Here is a 19311-nt window from a genome sequence, read left to right as displayed (position 1 = left end):
CTGATCACTCATATGCAGCATGGGTGACGTTTATCAGTCTTATTAATGAACTAAATCTCATTACTGAACTCTAATTGATCAGAACTGAACTGAGAGTGAGCGCTGGAACACAGCCCGTTAAAGACAACAAGGGATTTAACAGATTTAAATGATCAAAAACTGCAGGTTTAGTTTTAGATTCAGTTATTGAGCTCCATCTAGTGGACTGAATTAACAACTACCAACATTTTAAAAAACAAAACATACAAACCAATAAAAATGACAAAAACACACAACAAAATTACTAAAACTTTAAAAATAATTCAAAATTTTAAGAAAAATTCTAATAGAATCTTAATTATACTAAAATAACAAATATTGTAATAACAAAAAATATTGGTATCGACATTTATTATTTGACAATATTATTGATAGTATTACTGACAACATTCGACATTTTTTATTTACAGAAATTAGATGTAGCAATATATAAAATAATTAAATGAAAATAATTAATTAAAATTCTGTAGTTTCAGAAAATTCAGTAAGTGAATGTTAATCAGTGATCTTATTAAATTTGTGATCGTTTAATATTATTATTATTATTATTATAATCATTATTAACTCCCAAACACCAATTTCCACCTGATCAAATATTTTAAAGTTTTTAATATAACTAGAAAAATATAAATTCATTCCCCAGCTTATTACACTGAGGACCGGATAAAGTGATGTCAACTCAAGTCGCCTTCATTTATATAGTAATCATCACTTCAATGAGCACATTATATCTGCATTCAATTATTACATTGTTTAAATTAAAAAATTTTTTTTTTAGCTAACTGTGACTTTGTACAGGTGAAACTGGAAAAATGAGAATATGGTGCAAAAGTTCATTTATTTCAGTAATTCAACTTAAAAGGTGAAACTAATATATTATATAGACTCATTACATGCAAAGTGAGATATTTCAAGCCTTTATTTGTTATAATTGTGATGATTATGGCTTACAGATATGAAAACCTTTTCACAATATTCTAATTTTGACTGGGGTTTTCATAAGCTGTAATCCATAATCATCAAAATTATAACAAAAAAAGGCTTGAAATATCTCACTTTGCATGTAATGAGTCTATATAATATATTAGTTTCATCAGTTTTCAGTTGAATTACTGAAATAAATGAACTTTTGCATGAGTTTCCCCTGTATATGTTTATGTATATGTATAGTTGTGTACCTCTGCGTACTCCATCAGGTCCTTCCTTCCACGGAAACGGTTGTAAAACTGGGGAATCCTCCAGGGAGCGATGATCTGAGGATCAGGAGGAAAGCTGAGGAACGGAGGGGTGGATGTGCAACACACACACACACACACACACACACACACACACACACACACACACACTGATGATGTTCACTGACCTGCACTTCAGGATAGAGAGCGTAACACGTCAGCTCGAAGCGGATCTGGTCGTTCCCCTGAAACACACACACACACACACACACACACACATCACGCATGAGCTGATAACTCCATAATCATTCTAATAACTCATAAACTCTACAGTTATGGAACTGAACTGACTGGATCTGATAATGACACTGTTGTCGGTTTAGAGCTGCTTTACAGATGGAATTGAATTCTGTTTGCATCATTTACAATATTTTTATATTCATTATAGAAATTTCCATGACTTTTTAAGATTTCAATAATTTCCATGACTTTTTAAGATTTTAATAATTTCCATGACTTTAAGATCTTATTATTTTCCATGACTTTAAGATTTTATTAATTTCCATGACTTTTTAAGATCTTATTATTTTCCATGACTTTTTAAGATTTTAATAATTTCCATGACTTTTTAAGATTTTAATCATTTCCATGACTTTTTAAGATTTTAATCATTTCCATGACTTTAAGATTTTAATCATTTCCATGACTTAAGATCTTATTATTTTCCATGACTTTTTAAGATTTTATTAATTTCCATGACTTTTTAAGATTTTATTAATTTCCATGACTTTTTAAGATTTTATAAATTTCCATGACTTTTTAAGATTTTAATAATTTCCATGACTTTTTAAGATTTTAATCATTTCCATGACTTTTTAAGATTTTAATCATTTCCATGACTTAAGATCTTATTATTTTCCATGACTTTTTAAGATTTTATTAATTTCCATGACTTTTTAAGATTTTATTCATTTCCATGACTTTAAGATTTTATTAATTTCCATGACTTTTTAAGATCTTATTAATTTCCATGACTTTTTAATAACCTAATAATTTCAATAACTTTTTAAGATTTGATTGATTTCCATGACTTTTTAAGATCTTAATAATTTCCATGACTTTAAGATTTTATTAATTTCCATGACTTTTTAAGATTTTAATAATTTCCATGACTTTAAGATCTTATTAATTTCCATTACTTTTTAAATTTTATAAATTTCCATAACTTTTAAGATCTTAATAATTTCCATGACTTTTTAAGATTTTAATAATTTCCACGACTTTTTAAAATTTTAATAATTTCCATTACTTTAAGATCTTATTAATTTCCATGACTTTTTAAGATTTTAATAATTTCCATAACTTTTAAGATCTTAATAATTTCCATGATTTTTTAAATATTTTATACATTTCCAGTACTCTTTATGATTTTATACATTTCAATGACTTTTTAAAACCTTATTAACTTCCATGAGTTTTTAAAACTTTATTCATTTCCGTGACCTTTTCATATTTTATTAATTTCCAAGTCTAGAAATCACACTTTTAAAGTTATATGTATTTTTATAAGGCATGAGTTGTGCATTTCATTAAAAAAAAAAAACACGGTCTTCATAAAAATAGGGATTAACACCGGACAGGATTCAAACATCACCCTCAGTGTTTCAGTGATTAATGGACACATTTACTTCTGTAAAGTCTGCATTTGATGAAAGATAATAATTAATTTTAGCAAAAGTAAATATTTGATTTGTTACGCTGCATGTCAGTGACCTTTAACCCTCATCAGAGAACAGCAGACATGTGGATGTGTTAAACTGTAATATCATGTTCCTGAACTCAAGCACTGATCCGAGATCAGGCGTCTGCTGCCATCTAGTGCTGGAACTGACACACACACACACACACACACACACACACACACACACACACACCTTTTATTCGACTTATTTCTCTCTACTTTACTCTCTCCGTCTAGCATAAGGATGTTCTGTAACTGATGTCAATATACACACAGGCCAAAAGAGTGGAATATTTAAGATTTTATTAATGTTTGTAAGAGTCTCTTCTGCTCACCAAGGCTGCATTTATTTGATCAAAAATACAGTAAAAACAGTGAAATATTATTGCAGTGTAAATCAGCTGTTTTCTATGTGAATAGACAGTAAAGTGTAATTTATTCCTGTGTATTTTCAGCATCATTACTCCAGTCTTCAGTGTCACATGATCCTTCAGAAATCACTCTAATATGAGGATCTGATGCTCAAGACACATTTATGATTATTATCAGTGTTGAAAACAGGTGTGCTTTTGAGTCAAAAGTAAAAAAAATATATATATATTCATCAAAGATGCATTAAACTGATCAAAAGTGACATTTATAATGTTACAAAAGATTCTATTTCAAGTAAACGCTTTTATTTTAAACTTTCTATTCATCAAAGAATCCTGAAAAACAAAGCCACAAAAATATGAACCAGAAAAAGATAATTATGATAATAATAAGAGTAAGAACCATGTTAATATTTGAAGACTGGAGTAATGATGCTGAAAATTCAGCTTTGATCACAGGAATAAATTACACTTTACTAGATATTCACATAGAAAACATATTTTAGATTATAATAATATTAAAAATTTTACTGTGTTTTTGATCAAATAAATGCAGCTTTTTGTGACTTATTTAAGATTCTTTTTTACAAATAAGTTTTAATTATTCCAAACCAACACTGTCATTCCAATGAAATGTATATATATATTAACTAATAATTAGTTGAGAAGGAAGTCAAACTACCTTTGATTGAATGATTGTGACTGAACAATAAACATAAAATAAAATCCTTCCTATAATTCTTAAATGAAAGGCAGTGTTGGAGTTTTTCATTTTTTTGTGTAGAGTTTACTTTTTTTTTTTATTGGGTGTTTTTCGTGTTTTTATATTTATGTACATTGTTGGTTATTTGTGTGTACGCATGTAGAAACACAAGCAACAACAGTTTCCCCATGGGCATAATACAGTAATTAATCAATCAATCATAAACTGATGCTGCCAGAATCTGAACATCAGATCTCAGCGTTCTCATACGTGTCCATGAACCAAACCCAGTTAAAGAACCAGTTGAGCAAACGCCCAGAACATAGTGTATCATAACTCATAATATCTGCACCTTTCAAAATGTCACTTAAAAAAAAAAAAAAAATTCTAAATTTTTTTTTTTTACAATAACACAACAGTGCAAGACGTCCCTTTTGAGCAGTTTAATGCATCCTTGATGATTTTTTTATTTCATTTGTTTAATTTTGACTCAAAAGCACACCTGTTTTCAACATTGATAATATTCATAAATGTGTCTTGAGCATCAGATCCTCATATTAGAGTGATTTCTGAAGGATCATGTGACACTGAAGACTGGAGTAATGATGCTGGAAATTCACAGGAATAAATTACACTTTACAATATATTCACATAGAGAACAGCTGATTTACACTGCAATAATATTTCACATTTTTACTGTATTTTTGATCAAATAAACGCAGCCTTGGTGATTTCTTTGATTGAATGATCGTAACATTTTTCAGTTATGGGTGTTTTTTCACACTGTACGTTGTAAATGAACCAAACCCAGTTAAAGAGCTCGAGCCAGCAGGTTTACAAACGCCCTGAACGCCTCATAATATTTACAGGTGAATTCGAAAAATTAGAATATGGTGCAAAAGTTCATTTATTTCAGTAATTCAACTTAAAAGGTGAAACTAATATATTATATAGACTCATTACATGCAAAGTGAGATATTTCAAGCCTTTATTTGTTATAATTGTGATGATTATGGCGTATAAATATGAAAACTTTTCACAATATTCTAATTTTGACTGGGGTTTTCATAAGCTGTAATCCATAATCATCAAAATAATAACAAATAAAGGCTTGAAATATCTCACTTTGCATGTAATGAGTCTATATAATATATTAGTTTCACCTTTTAAGTTGAATTACTGAAATAAATGAACTTTTGCACCATATTCTCATTTTTCGAGTTCATCTGTACATAGAGAAAAAATTGCGCCAAAATTCAGAATATTTGGAAGATATCACTGAACATTTAACCATAAATTTCTTACTTATGTTAAATTTTCATCTCTATTTTTTGTTTATTTAAAATGAGACAAATCTGATATTATTTTAATCTCCAATATGTTATTTAACAGTTGATATGGTTCTTTAATGAACCATATCAGTAGACATTATTAGAACTATGATATTCTATTCTATAATTTTATGAATTCTATTGAGAAAACATGAGAAAAAGAGAGTCATTGTTCAGAAATTATTAATTATTATTATGTTTTGAACTACGCTGTATAGCTATGTTTTCCAGTGTGTTTGTTGTCAAACTCAAAAATGTGTTTATTTTTAATTATAAAAAAATTCCATTATTTTATATGAAAAAATTAATAGTTTGTATTTTATTGAGAAAATGTTTTAGTTAGTATTATATATTTTTTGGATTAGATCAGATAACATTTTAATCTGTCATATGGTCATGTTACAATGAACCTATGGGGCATGTTGTCACAGTTCACTTCCATTCTTTCAGGGTATATCATGAAAAAAGTATACACCGTATTAATAAAACAAAACCACATAATTGTACTATGTGAAATTAATTCGGGGGAAAAAATAAATACTCTGAACCCCAAGTAGATTTACACAAACTGAGAAAGTCTCGCCTACCGTTCAAAAGTTTTTGTTTTGTTTTCACAAAGTGATTAAGCTTTTGAACATTGATAATGGTTTCCGGCACCTTTCCCGTGGCTCCGTGAGAGACGAACTGGGCTCGTTCCTGCCGGGCGATCTGGACCTGCCGGCGAGCGATGCAGGGGCGAGCGAGCGCCGTGCCCAACAGATAGCGGTCCTCGTACACGCCGTTAGCCTGAACCGACGGCCAGATGAACTCCTCCACAAACTCACAGCGCAGGTCTTCAACAAACACCTGGAACACACACACACACACACACACACCAGGTACACGGATATTGTCATTTTAGAAACTTCTGTAACACTTTTTTCTTTCTTTCAATTTCGAACAAAAAAAATTAAATATACAAATACAATAAGTATGTTGCAACATACCGAAAAAACACAAACAATATCTATAAAGTATTATAATAATAATTACACTATGTCTGAAAAGGAGCTGAAGCTTATTGCACTTTACAACTACTATAACTAACAAAAGTTCAATTAAAAGCAGAAAACACAAAAATTAAAACTAAACCTTTTTTCCATGACTAGGGCCGTTCACACCAAGAACAATAACTATAAAGACTAGATGAGTAAAGTTTGTTGGGAAAAACTTTGATGTTGGCTTTTGAAAGTTTTGACGTTTTATAAGTTTTAAATTTAGTGAAGTGGAAAGAGAAAGAAAGAGAGAAAGACACTGCTACCATGAATTAGCATGTTGTCAGCATGTTGCTAGCATTAATTAACATACAGCTAACATGTTTTACCACATTATTAGCATGAATTAGCATGTTGCTAACATGTTTTAACATGTTGTTAGCAAGGATTAGCATGTTGCTGACATGATGTTGTTAACATGATTTAACACTTTGCTATCATGAATTAGCATGTTGCTTTCCTGTTTTACCACATTGCTAGATTGATTTAACACGTTGCTAACATTAATTACCATTTTGCTAGGATGCTTTACCACATTGCTAGATTGATTCAGCACTTTGCTAACATGAATTACCATTTTACTAACATTCTTTAGCACATTGTTAACATGAATTATGTTGCTAACATTTTAACACTTTGCTAAAATGATTTAACAATGTTAGCATTAATTAGTATGTTTCTAACATGAATAAGCATGTCACTAGAATTATTTAACATGTTTTAACATATTGCTAGCATGAATTAACATGTTGCTTGCTAACATGATTTAAGATGTTTTTAACATGTTAGCATGAATTAGCATGTTGCTAGCATGTTTTAACACACTGCAAGCATGAATTAGCATGTTTTTACCGTGTTTAAACACATTGCTAGCATGAATTAGCATTTTGTTAGCATGTTTTAACACACTGCTAGCATGAATTAGCATGTTGTTAGCGTGTTTTAACATGTTTGTCAAGCCAACATTATAACGGTAAAGGTATTGTTCTAAAAATCCTTCTAAATATAAAAGAATAGCCGAGTCCACACCACAACAATAACGATAACGTTTGAATCATTTAAAAGTGATTCCAACATGATTCATTCCGGCTGATGAACGATAAAAATATTGACAGCCAATCAGAATCCGTCCTGCTTTTAAGAGCTCGCACATTTAAAGCGACAGACGACAAAACTGCAGTAGCACTTAAAATAAACAGAACGCGCTATCGTCCGCTGATGTGGACGCTAATATGGTTATCGTTATAGTTTTATTTATAGTTATCGTTCTTGGTGTGAATGGGCCTTAATGCTGCGTTCGAGACGTGGGAATATCCCAAATTAAATATCCCACTTCAGACCTCAGTGAGTTCCAGCCAATCAGACGTCACGTTCACATGTTGACCACATGATGTCGCCACGCCACAACTAGAGCTTATATAACTTAATTTAACTCAATCATGATCATGATTAAAATACGCTTTACCATAAGCACTGAAGCATTATGAAAACAAACATTCATGACACGTTCTAGTGCACTTCAGCTGTGATTAGTGTTTATCGGTCTTTACCTTCTTGGCTCCAAGTTTCTCAGCTTTCTTCCGGGCAGCATCAAAGTCCTCATTCTGTCCAATATTAGCCTTTAATGTGAAAAAGAGTGATTTGTGTGAGAAAACAGATCATCAAAAACAATAAAAAATGATCTGGTCCGGTGTAGCCAGGCCTCATGATCGGAACTAAAGTAAAGTAAAGTAAAGTAAAGTAAAGTAAAGTAAAGTAAAGTAAAGTAAAGTAAAGTAAAGTAAAGTACGACCAAACTAAACTAAACTAAACTAAACTAAACTAAACTAAACCACAACCAAAGTAAAGTAAAGTAAAGTAAAATAAAATAACGTAAAGCAAAGTAAACCACAACCAAACTAAAGTAAAGTAAAGTAAAGTAAAGTAAACTACGACCAAACTAAACTAAACTAAACTAAAGTAAACTAAACTAAACCACAACCAAAGTAAAGTAAAGTAAAGTAAAGTAAAATAAAATAAAGTAAAGCAAAGTAAACCACAACCAAACTAAACTAAAGTAAACTAAAGTAAAGTAAACTAAATTACGATCAAACTAAAGTAAAGTAAAGTAAATTACGACCAAACTAAAGTAAAGTAAACTAAAGTAAAGTAAACTAAATTACGACCAAACTAAACTAAAGTAAACTAAACTACGACAAACGTAAAGTAAAGTAAAGTAAACTAAACTACGACCAAACTAAAGTAAACTAAAATAAAATAAAGTAAACTAAAGTAAACTAAAGTAAACTAAACTAAACTAAACTAAACTAAACTAAACTAAACCACAACCAATCCAAAGTAAAGTAAAGTAAAGTAAAGTAAACTACGACCAAACCAAACTAAACTAAAGAAAGTAAAGTAAACTAAACTAAATCACAACCAAAGTAAAGTAAAGTAAAATAAAATAACGTAAAGCAAAGTAAACCACAACCAAACTAAACTAAAGTAAACTAAAGTAAACTAAATTACGATCAAACTAAAGTAAAGTAAAGTAAAGTAAAGTAAAGTAAAGTAAAGTATGACCAAACTAAACTAAAGTAAAGTAAATTACGACCAAACTAAACTAAGTAAAGTAAAGTAAAGTAAACTAAAGTAAACTAAACTACGACCAAACTAAAGTAAAGTAAACTAAAGTAAAGTAAACTAAATTACGACCAAACTAAAGTAAACTAAACTACGACCAAAGTAAAGTAAAGTAAATTACGACCAAACTAAAGTAAAGTAAAGTAAAGTACGACCAAACTAAAGTAAAGTAAAGTAAAGTACGACCAAACTAAAGTAAAGTAAACCAAAATAAAGTAAACTAAAGTAAAGTAAACCAAACCAAACCAAACTAAAGTAAACTAAAGTAAACTAAACTAAACTAAACTAAACTAAACTAAGTAAAGTAAACTAAACTACGACCAAACTAAAGTAAAGTAAAGTAAATTACGACCAAACTAAAGTAAAGTAAAGTAAAGTACGACCAAACTAAAGTAAAGTAAACCAAAATAAAGTAAACTAAAGTAAAGTAAAGTAAACCAAACCAAACCAAACTAAAGTAAACTAAACTAAAGTAAACTAAACTAAACTAAACTAAACTAAACTAAGTAAAGTAAAGTAAACTAAACTAAACTAAACTAACTTAAACTAAACTAAAGTAAACAAAAGTAAACCAAACTAAACTAAACCACAACCACAACCAAACTAAGCTAAAGTAAAGTAAACTAAACTACTACCAAACTAAACTAAAGTAAACTAAAGTAAACTAAAGTAAACTAAAGTAAACTAAAGTAAACTAAAGTAAACTAAACCACAACCAAACTAAACTAAAGTAAACTAAACCACAACCAATCCAAACTAAAGTAAAGTAAAGTAAAGTAAAGTAAAGTAAAGTAAAGTCTGACCAAACTAAAGTAAAGTAAAGTAAAGTACGACCAAACTAATCTAAAGTAAAGTAAATTATGACCAAACTAAAGTAAAGTAAAGTAAAGTAAAGTAAACTAAAGTAAACTAAAGTAAAGTAAAGTAAACCAAATCAAACTAAACTAAACTAAACTAAACTAAACTAAACTAACTTAAACTAAAGTAAAGTAAAGTAAAGTAAACCAAATCAAACTAAACTAAACTAAACTAAACTAAACTAACTTAAACTACACTAAAGTAAAGTAAAGTAAAGTAAACTAAACTAAAGTAAACTAAAGTAAAGTAAAGTAAACCAAATCAAACTAAACTAAACTAAACTAAACTAAACTAAACTAACTTAAACTAAAGTAAAGTAAAGTAAAGTAAACCAAATCAAACTAAACTAAACTAAACTAAACTAAACTAAACTAACTTAAACTACACTAAAGTAAAGTAAAGTAAAGTAAGCAAGGGTAGCTTCATAGGTTTGTTTGAGAGAATGCTCGAACTGATCAAATGTTTACTTTGAAAGCAAGTGGCTTTAGATAAAAGCATCTGAGAAATGTGTAATACAGAAGCACTATTTAGAAGATATTCATTATTGTTCTATTTTTTACGCAATGTCATCATCCGACCATGTACAGTCAGTTCAGCTCCTCGCTCGCATCACACACTCGAGGACAGAGTTAGTGTGCTTCCTCAACGCTCTCAAAAACTCCATTGTTTCATTGTGTATCACTGTCCTGACTCACACTTTCTGAATAAATATAAACCTCTGCATTGCAAAATACTTTGCCAGCTTTAGAACTTCAATCATCAACTCCACTGGTTAGATCATAATTAAACAACAACTAACAAACTTGTAGTGAAGTTCATCAGTTACGCTTTACACGAAACATCCATGTACCAGATCCCCTTCACACACACGTTCAGCTTTATTTCATATTTAACTGTACAATTTTATGATAAGGTCTCTTCAAGAATATTGTTAACTAAAACTATTAAGCAAAATGAAGCTGAAATTAAATTAAATCTAAATGTTAGATGAAAAACTTGAACTAAAAATAACTAAAACTGAGAAAAAATAAACATAAATAGCAATATTAAAAAAACACTAATGAAATGAGAAAAGCACATGACTAAAAATTAAACAAAAAATTAAACAATAAAAGCTAATTCAAAATATTAATAACACTGGCATTAAGCAATTCATTTACAGTATGTATTCATTAAACAAGTTAATGTCAGCTCAGATCCATTAAATAATCTTAACAGATACAACAATAATGTATTAGTAAATGTTGAAATTAATATTAACTGAGATTAATAAACGCTTCAGAAGTGTTTTTCATTGTTAATTAATGTTAACTTATGTAACTTAACTGACTAAAACATAAAATATATATAAAACTATAAATAAAATAAAAGCAACATTTCTCATTTTGATAAGTTTAAATTAAATGTATAAAAAAATACAAAAAATTACTAAAACCTTAAAATACAAAAAAAACTCACTAAATATTAAATATTTCCCCGCCAGAGTTTTTAAAAAAAAGTTGCCATCCAGTGCTATTTCAGCGTATAAAATATAAATAAAATAAAAGCAACATTTCTCATTTTAATTAAAGTTTAATAAAACCTTATATTAACAAACAAATATTAACTCTTTCCCCGCCAGCGTAAAAAAAAAAAAAAAGTTTCCATCCAGCGCCATTATTTTTTTTATCATTTTCACAAACTTTCTCTAGAATGTTTTGTTGTATGAATATCTAAACATGCAATAAATCAAAACTGAGAACAGATCCTCTGCTTTTAAACAAACAAGAACCATTTTATTCTAGCTTCTCATCAACACTTGAATGCGAGTTTGGTGCATAAAAAAGCAATATTTCGAACAAAAGGCTGGGAAAATTGCTTTTTTGTCAAGGTCTACGACGAGTGCATAAGCAAACCTTTACACAATGCCTTTGCTTTGAATGTGAATCCTCACAAAATGTGTTAATATGCAACATAAAACAAAAGCCCATCCGGTGCACTCATGACGTGACGGCCGCAGACAGGCTCATTGTTCCCGACCAGGCCACTATTGTTCTGGAGTCAGTAACGCATCATGCCGGATCAGGCCATGAAAACAGCGGTGATTCCCCACATGGTTTCAGAGGAGAACGCTTGCTGAGCGAGTCTTCACAAGCCCGGCATTACCCGTGAATCATGGGAATAAAATAATTTCCTGCATTGCAACACTTTCAAGACTCGCCTCTTAACTGTCATCACTGCAAACAATGCTTTCTGACTTCCGGTCCAAATATCCAAAAATTCTTAAATCAAGATGCATTTACTAGACGAGTAAAATGCCATAAGAAATTATGTCTTGTTTTCTGGGGAAATAAATCAAAATTAAGTGAGTTGTTGCTTAAAACAAGCAAAAATATCTGCCAATGGGGTCAGAAAAATAATCTTAATTCACATGGAAACTACTTTTTTTTTTGGACCCCATTGGCAGATCATTTTGCTTGTTTTAAGCAACAACTCACTTAATTTTATTTATTTCCCCAGAAAACAAGACATAATATCTTATGTCATGTTACTCGTCTAGTAAATGCATCTTGATTTAAGAATATTTAGATATTTGGACTGGAAACAAGACTAAAACACTAAGTAAGAAAAGCATTTTTTTCAGTCATCACAGTTTCCCTGAAGGAAATGATTTGTGATTTATGCAAATAAACGTGTGTTTTGTGACGTATGGAGTTACCAGGTAGGCGATCACGTCGTATCCCTCTTCCTTGAGCCAGACCAGAATACAGGAGGTGTCCAGACCGCCACTGTACGCCAGAACCACCGAACCCTTCGACATCTCGACCCGGGTGACCTTCAGCACAACACAGAGGTCACACAGAGGTCAGCAAACGAGGGTCATTCATCATGTGACTCTCAGGTGTGTGTTCATGCAGCTCCAGTGTCGAATATAATACTAAAACATTCTACTTCAGCTTTTTCATTCAAAATATTATGATGCGACTTTCATTAAAAACTGAAAACGAATGCAAAATAGGATGTAAAATAGACATTAATTATAGAAAATTCAGTAACAATTTTTTTTATTTTTGTTACACGTTACTACATGTGCTTACTTACTATAGTAATAACGGTAACACTTTACAATAAGGTTCATTAGTTAACATGAACTAAGAATGAACAATACTTCTTCAGCATTTATTAATCTTAGTTAATATTAATTTCAACATTTACTAAAATCAAAGGTTGTATTTGTCAACATTAGTTATTAATGCACTGTGAACTAACATGAACAAACAACAGCTGGATTATTATTAACTAACTTTAACAAAGATTAATAAATACTGTAACAAATGTATTGCTCATGGTTAGTTAATGCATTAACTAATGTTAACTAATGAACCTTATTGTAAAGTAATAACATTATTATTATTATGCATATTTATAATTCATGCATATTTACAATTTAATGCATATTTAATTATGCATAATTACAACTCTATAGTAAGTACTTGTAGTTAATCAATATTACCCAGTACTTATTTAAGCAAGTTCAACGTAACTACGTCACCTTAAAATAAAGTGTAACTGTAAATTCCCACTGATTTGCTGAAATACAAATATTAAATATTAAAATATTCCATTTCAGCTTTACATTCAAAATATTATGCAGCTACTTTCATTAAAAACTGCATTAAATTAAAAAAGAATGCAAAATAGGATGTAAAATAGACATTAATTATGGAAAATAAAATTATTTTCTATAATTAATGTCAATTTTACCTCCTATTTTGCATTCTTTTTTAATTTAATGCAGTTTTTACATGTTACCACATGTTCTTACTTACTATAATAATAACAACAGTAAATTATGCATAATTACATGTAACTAACCCTAAACCGTAACTCTATAGTAAGCACTTGTAGTTGATTAATATTACTCAGTACTTAAATTCACACTCATTTGCTGAAATACACATTTAATATTAAAAATATTCCATTTCAGCTTTACATTCAAAATATTCCGCTGATAACACTGGTCAGGGAAGGGATCTTAATTTTAACAAAAATAAGTAAAATACATCTTTGACTGGATCTATGAATAATTCTATTTAGACAGTATACTTGCAATGAATGATGCAATCTGAAGCTGGTATTGCATCATATGATTAATTTCATGATGTTATTCCTAATAATCACGGATGATGTGCTCATAAAACAAAGCTTACATCAATCTGAAGAACAACCTGTCTCTAGTATTCATATAACAGAGCCACAGCCCTTTAGAGTTTAGCTCGTACAGTACTTGTAGTTCTCTAATGAGCCGAAGGACTCGATGAACTGGACGAGGTGTGTTTAATTAGGGCTGAAACTCTGCAGGGCAGTGGGCGGCTCTCCAATGAACTGTTCAATATATATATTAGCACATCAAAATGCATAATAAATAGCACATTTTATCTCTAAAGCAGAAAAAATTGTAGACCAGTGCAGTCATAAAATTGCATTAAATTAAAAAACAATGCAAAATAGACATTAATGTTTAAAAAATGCCCATTGAGTTTCTGAAACATACTAAAATACAGCACTAAAACATTCTAATTCACTTTTTCATTCAAGATATTATGCTGATCATATAATAAGACTGCATTACAGGTGAAACTCGAAAAATTAGAATATCGTGCAAAAGTTCATTTATTTCAGGAATTCAACTTAAAAGGTGAAACTAATATATTATATAGACTCATTACATGCAAAGTGAGATATTTCAAGCCTTTATTTGTTATAATTTTGATGATTATGGCTTACAGCTTATGAAAATATTGCACAATTTTCGAATTTTTCGAGTTTGACCTGTACATAAAAATAAAAACACGAATTCAAAATGGAACTTAAAATAATAATCATTGTAAAAAATACCCACTAAAATATCTTTTTTTTTTTTATTAACCCTTTCATGCATGTATTATGACAACCTCAGTCAGGATTTTTCTTATGTGTTTTTATTGCTTTCAGGGCTTGTTTTTTTTCAAGGAGATTTTCAGATGTCCACTTGAACGGACAGTATGCGTTTGGGTTTTAACTGAAGAGATACTGTATTTAACATAATACAGCAATAGCACAACAATAATGTGTGTATTTAACAAGACAATAAATACAATTGTATAAAATCACGTGAAAACTATATATATATATATATATATATATATATATATATAATACAACTCCAATTAGCCTATTGCAAACGCTATTGAGTTTTGTCCCATTCGACCGGCAGAGACATTCGTATAGTTGAAAGTCTCGTGTCTTTGATATCAGAACATGAGGACGTGACTCCATCAAAGATCTGGTGGAGAAACACATCTCAGACTGTAGAAACTGCTCACGCTCCCTCCAGTCTAGCAGAGTATATCGATTTATCCTTATTAGCTGATTCTTCTGATTATGCTCAAAGTGTGGACACATTTCTACCGTAGATCTCTCTGAGGAAACCTCAGACTGAATTCTACATTAATCTATTGGGGTTTTTAGACTGTGGAAAGTAACAAGTAACATGCATTACATAATCAGTTTACTTTTTTATGTAACAACTCACACATTACGTAATCAGATTTTTTTTTCTGATTAAACAATTTATTTTTCTGAAATGCATTACAAGTAACGTGCATTAAGTAATCAGATTACTTTTTGATGTAACGAGTAAAGAAACACATTACAAGTAACGTGAATTACGTAATTAGATTACTTTTTGATGTAACAAGTAAAGTAACCCATTACAAGTTACATGCATTAAGTAATCAGACTACTTTTTGATGTAACAAGTTACGCATTACAAGTAACGTGCATCAAGTAATCAGATTTCTTTTGGATGTAACGAGTAAAGAAATGCATTAAAAGTAACGTGCATTAAGTAATCAGATTTCTTTTGGATGTAACGAGTAAAGAAATGCATTACAAGTAACGTGCATTAAGTAATCAGATTACTTTTTGATGTAACGAGTAAAGAAACACATTACAAGTAACATGCATTAAGTAATCAGATTACTTTTGGATGTAACGAGTAAAGATACACATTACAAGTAACATGCATTAAGTAATCAGATTACTTTTGGATGTAACGAGTAAAGAAACACATTACAAGTAACATGCATTAAGTAATCAGATTACTTTTGGATGTAACGAGTAAAGAAACACATTACAAGTAACATTGTGACGGGCCCTGTGTGATCCAGTGAGGTCTCTCTGTGGGAGTGATACCTGTGTGGTTGTTAATTATCTTTGTTCTATTGAGGTGATTGCTGATTGGGTGCACCTTGAACCTATGAGCCAGGGGAGATAAAGCTCCACTTGGTCAAACTACACTCTCTTCTCTCTGCAATCCAGACGTCAACCCTGGCCTGATCATCTCGACTGCCACATCTTGTTTTGAGTTTATTTATGTTACAGAGTTATACTTTCCACATTTAAGTAGTTATGTTTAGTTACTCTTTTGTTAAATAAATCACTTTTGACCATTTATGCTGTCTCGTTCCCTCTTTTTTCATGACCCTTGAGCCAGGTTGTGACAACATGCATTAAGTAATCAGATTACTTTTGGATGTAACGAGTAAAGAAACACATTACAACTAACGTGCATTAAGTAATCAGATTACTTTTTGATGTAACAAGTAAAGTAACCCATTACAAGTTACATGCATTAAGTAATCAGATTTCTTTTGGATGTAACGAGTAAAGAAATGCATTAAAAGTAACGTGCATTAAGTAATCAGATTACTTTTGGATGTAACGAGTAAAGAACACATTACAAGTAACGTGCATTAAGTAATCAGATTTCTTTTGGATGTAACAAGTAACCCATTACAAGTTACATGCATTAAGTAATCAGATTTCTTTTGGATGTAACGAGTAAAGAAATGCATTAAAAGTAACGTGCATTAAGTAATCAGATTACTTTTTGATGTAACGAGTAAAGAAATGCATTACAAGTAACGTGCATTAAGTAATCAGATTACTTTTGGATGTAACGAGTAAAGAACACATTAAAAGTAACGTGCATTAAGTAATCAGATTACTTTTTGATGTAACGAGTAAAGAAACACATTACAAGTAACATGCATTAAGTAATCAGATTACTTTTGGATGTAACGAGTAAAGAAAAACATTACAAGTAACGTGCATTAAGTAATCAGATTACAGATTACTTTTGGATGTAACAACTAAAGTAACGCATTACAAGTAACGTGAATTACGTAATTAGATTACTTTTTGATGTAACAAGTAAAGTAACCCATTACACGTTACATGCATTAAGTAATCAGATTACTTTTTGATGTAACTGCAAATTACATTCTAATGACACAAATACATTTATTAACAGCCAAAATATTACTACAGATAAAGTATTTTCAAGAACAACAGTCACAGTAATAGGATGAATTGTATGATTCAAATGATGTATGACGTCCAATTTAGTGGACAGAGGATTAATCAGATTTTTCCTCCCAATCTAATATCAATATTTGGAAAATTTAACAATGATATGAGTCTTTAGATGTTATTTAATGCAACAATTTTTATAAGGGTTATGAAAGGGTTAACTTATTCCATTTCAGCTTTGCATTCAAAATTTTAGTAATCTCATAAAATTGCTTTAAATTAAAAAAGAATGCAAAATAGAATGTAAAATAAACATATTCATTATTAAAAAATGCCAATTGAGTTGCTGAAACCTACTAAAATATAACACTAAAACATTTTAATTCAGCTTTGCATTCAAAATAGTATGCTTATAATGTCATACAATCTACATTAAATTAAAAATGAATGTAAAATTGGATATACTAGGTCTGTCTGGCTTTTAAAAGCCTATGTATAAAATCACTTTATGAAAATGAAACCATTTTCTGAACTTATTCAAGCTGGTGTCAGTGCCATAAAAAAAAGAAATCTGTATTTTCATGGTGTGAAAAAAAAAGGATTTTCATGGTGTGGATCAGTTATTTCCTGTGATGATACTAAGAGTATTTTATTTTACCTCTGAAATGCCAGTAAAGCACTAGAAATGTGAGTTTAACAGCATCAGATGATTAAAAGCATGAGTCTATAAATGATTGAGCCAGTTTAACTCACTATAGATTAAACTGCACTTTGAATTTATATACATTTTTACATTTATATATAAATAAAACGCTATTTTTATTAAACATGCAGAAATAGCAGAGCATTACATGAGAATCAGCAACAATTTCAATAAAACGTTCATTAACATTTTACATGTTCACATGAACAACAACCTGTGGAGATGTAAACAAATACATAGGCTAAATCACGTCAAATTCATATTCACATGAATAGTGAACATAAAACAAGACCAACCCCCGCAGGAACTCACCTAAACACAGCAGCAAATAAAAATGAATTATGGAGAAGAAGCTTTCAGATCCGAATCCAAATCCAGTTTGTTCACTTGCAGCGTCTGATGTCACCCAGATACAGCACACATGTCATCAGCCACGCCCCTCGACCACATGAGCCAATCAGATCACGCTCAACAACAGGGGTGCGTCCACACACAGGCCGGGATTAGCCAATAAGATTACGCCGTTTATTTAAAAGCGTCGAAGCGTTCAACCAATCTGAACCAGTCATTCAACATTTCTCCAGAATTCCAGTGGAAAATCAAGCACTAAAAATGCCTGACTGGTGTACATGTTTGTGAATATCCTGCTGAATCCCAGAAAAAAAAGTTTTATGAATTTGTCATTAAATTGTTTAGAGCATAAGTAAAAATCTGAAAAATTATACTTTATTAATGTTATGCAATGACTCGTTTTTTAAAAAAAAAAACAATAAAAAGACATGAATAGGCAAAAACAATGCTTAAAAAAATCAACAATCAATTTTTAGGTTTCAGGATTTTATAAACCAAACTTTGTATAAAGTTAAAAAATGTTATGAAAGATATAATGGTTATAATGGTTATAATAGAATGGTTTTCCCATTCCCATATCTAATTTGCATATTAATGTGTTTTTGCGGCAACATGTCATGTAAAAAGCGTGATAATGGGAGTGGGCTAGTAATTGGCAAGATTTTCATAATAATTTCTAATATATTTCATAGGAATATTGGAAAAAAAAATTTCCACCTATTCACTTGCTGTGTCTCCCAAAATGCCTGATAAACATATGGATTTAAGTCCTATATAGTCAACACAACAGTGTACATGTATGAAATCGATGTCTTGTTTCGTAACAAAAAGCCATTGTTAAAACTGTGACATGTAGGCCTACGATGAGAATGAATACAGAGAAATTCACTAAAATATAATGTCCCCTACAGACGACAATTAAGTCTAGTATTGGGTCGCTGGAGGATTTATGCTCACTTTTTCTGAAGTATTTTTTAAAGACAAATAAGCCTATTGTTAGTGCCATCAAAACTTGTTCAATATGACATTCTTCAAACATTCTCATTCT

At 30.3% G+C, this 19311-nt stretch overlaps 1 protein-coding gene across 1 annotated transcript in view; it reads right to left on the bottom strand.

Moving 5' to 3' along the window:
* The window catches only part of ass1 (argininosuccinate synthase 1), a 62630-nt gene extending 44310 nt beyond the window's left edge, over positions 1 to 18320 (bottom strand). The window contains exons 1-6 of the mRNA XM_056255101.1: positions 18225 to 18320; positions 12573 to 12689; positions 7945 to 8013; positions 6018 to 6206; positions 1403 to 1459; positions 1218 to 1292 (exon numbers count right to left, since the gene is read on the bottom strand). Coding sequence (XP_056111076.1) covers positions 1218 to 1292; positions 1403 to 1459; positions 6018 to 6206; positions 7945 to 8013; positions 12573 to 12674 — 492 coding nt within the window. The 5' untranslated portion in view covers positions 12675 to 12689; positions 18225 to 18320. The remainder of the gene's footprint in view (positions 1 to 1217; positions 1293 to 1402; positions 1460 to 6017; positions 6207 to 7944; positions 8014 to 12572; positions 12690 to 18224) is intronic.
* Between the last annotated feature and the right edge of the window lie 991 nt (positions 18321 to 19311).

The sequence above is a fragment of the Rhinichthys klamathensis genome, unplaced genomic scaffold, assembly GCF_029890125.1.
Source record: "Rhinichthys klamathensis goyatoka isolate OS25496 unplaced genomic scaffold, OSU_Roscu_1.1 h1tg000118l_1, whole genome shotgun sequence".
Taxonomy (NCBI): domain Eukaryota; kingdom Metazoa; phylum Chordata; class Actinopteri; order Cypriniformes; family Leuciscidae; genus Rhinichthys; species Rhinichthys klamathensis.
The sequence above is the reverse complement of the archived record's forward strand: the minus strand, read 5'-3'. Positions and strand labels throughout refer to the sequence as shown.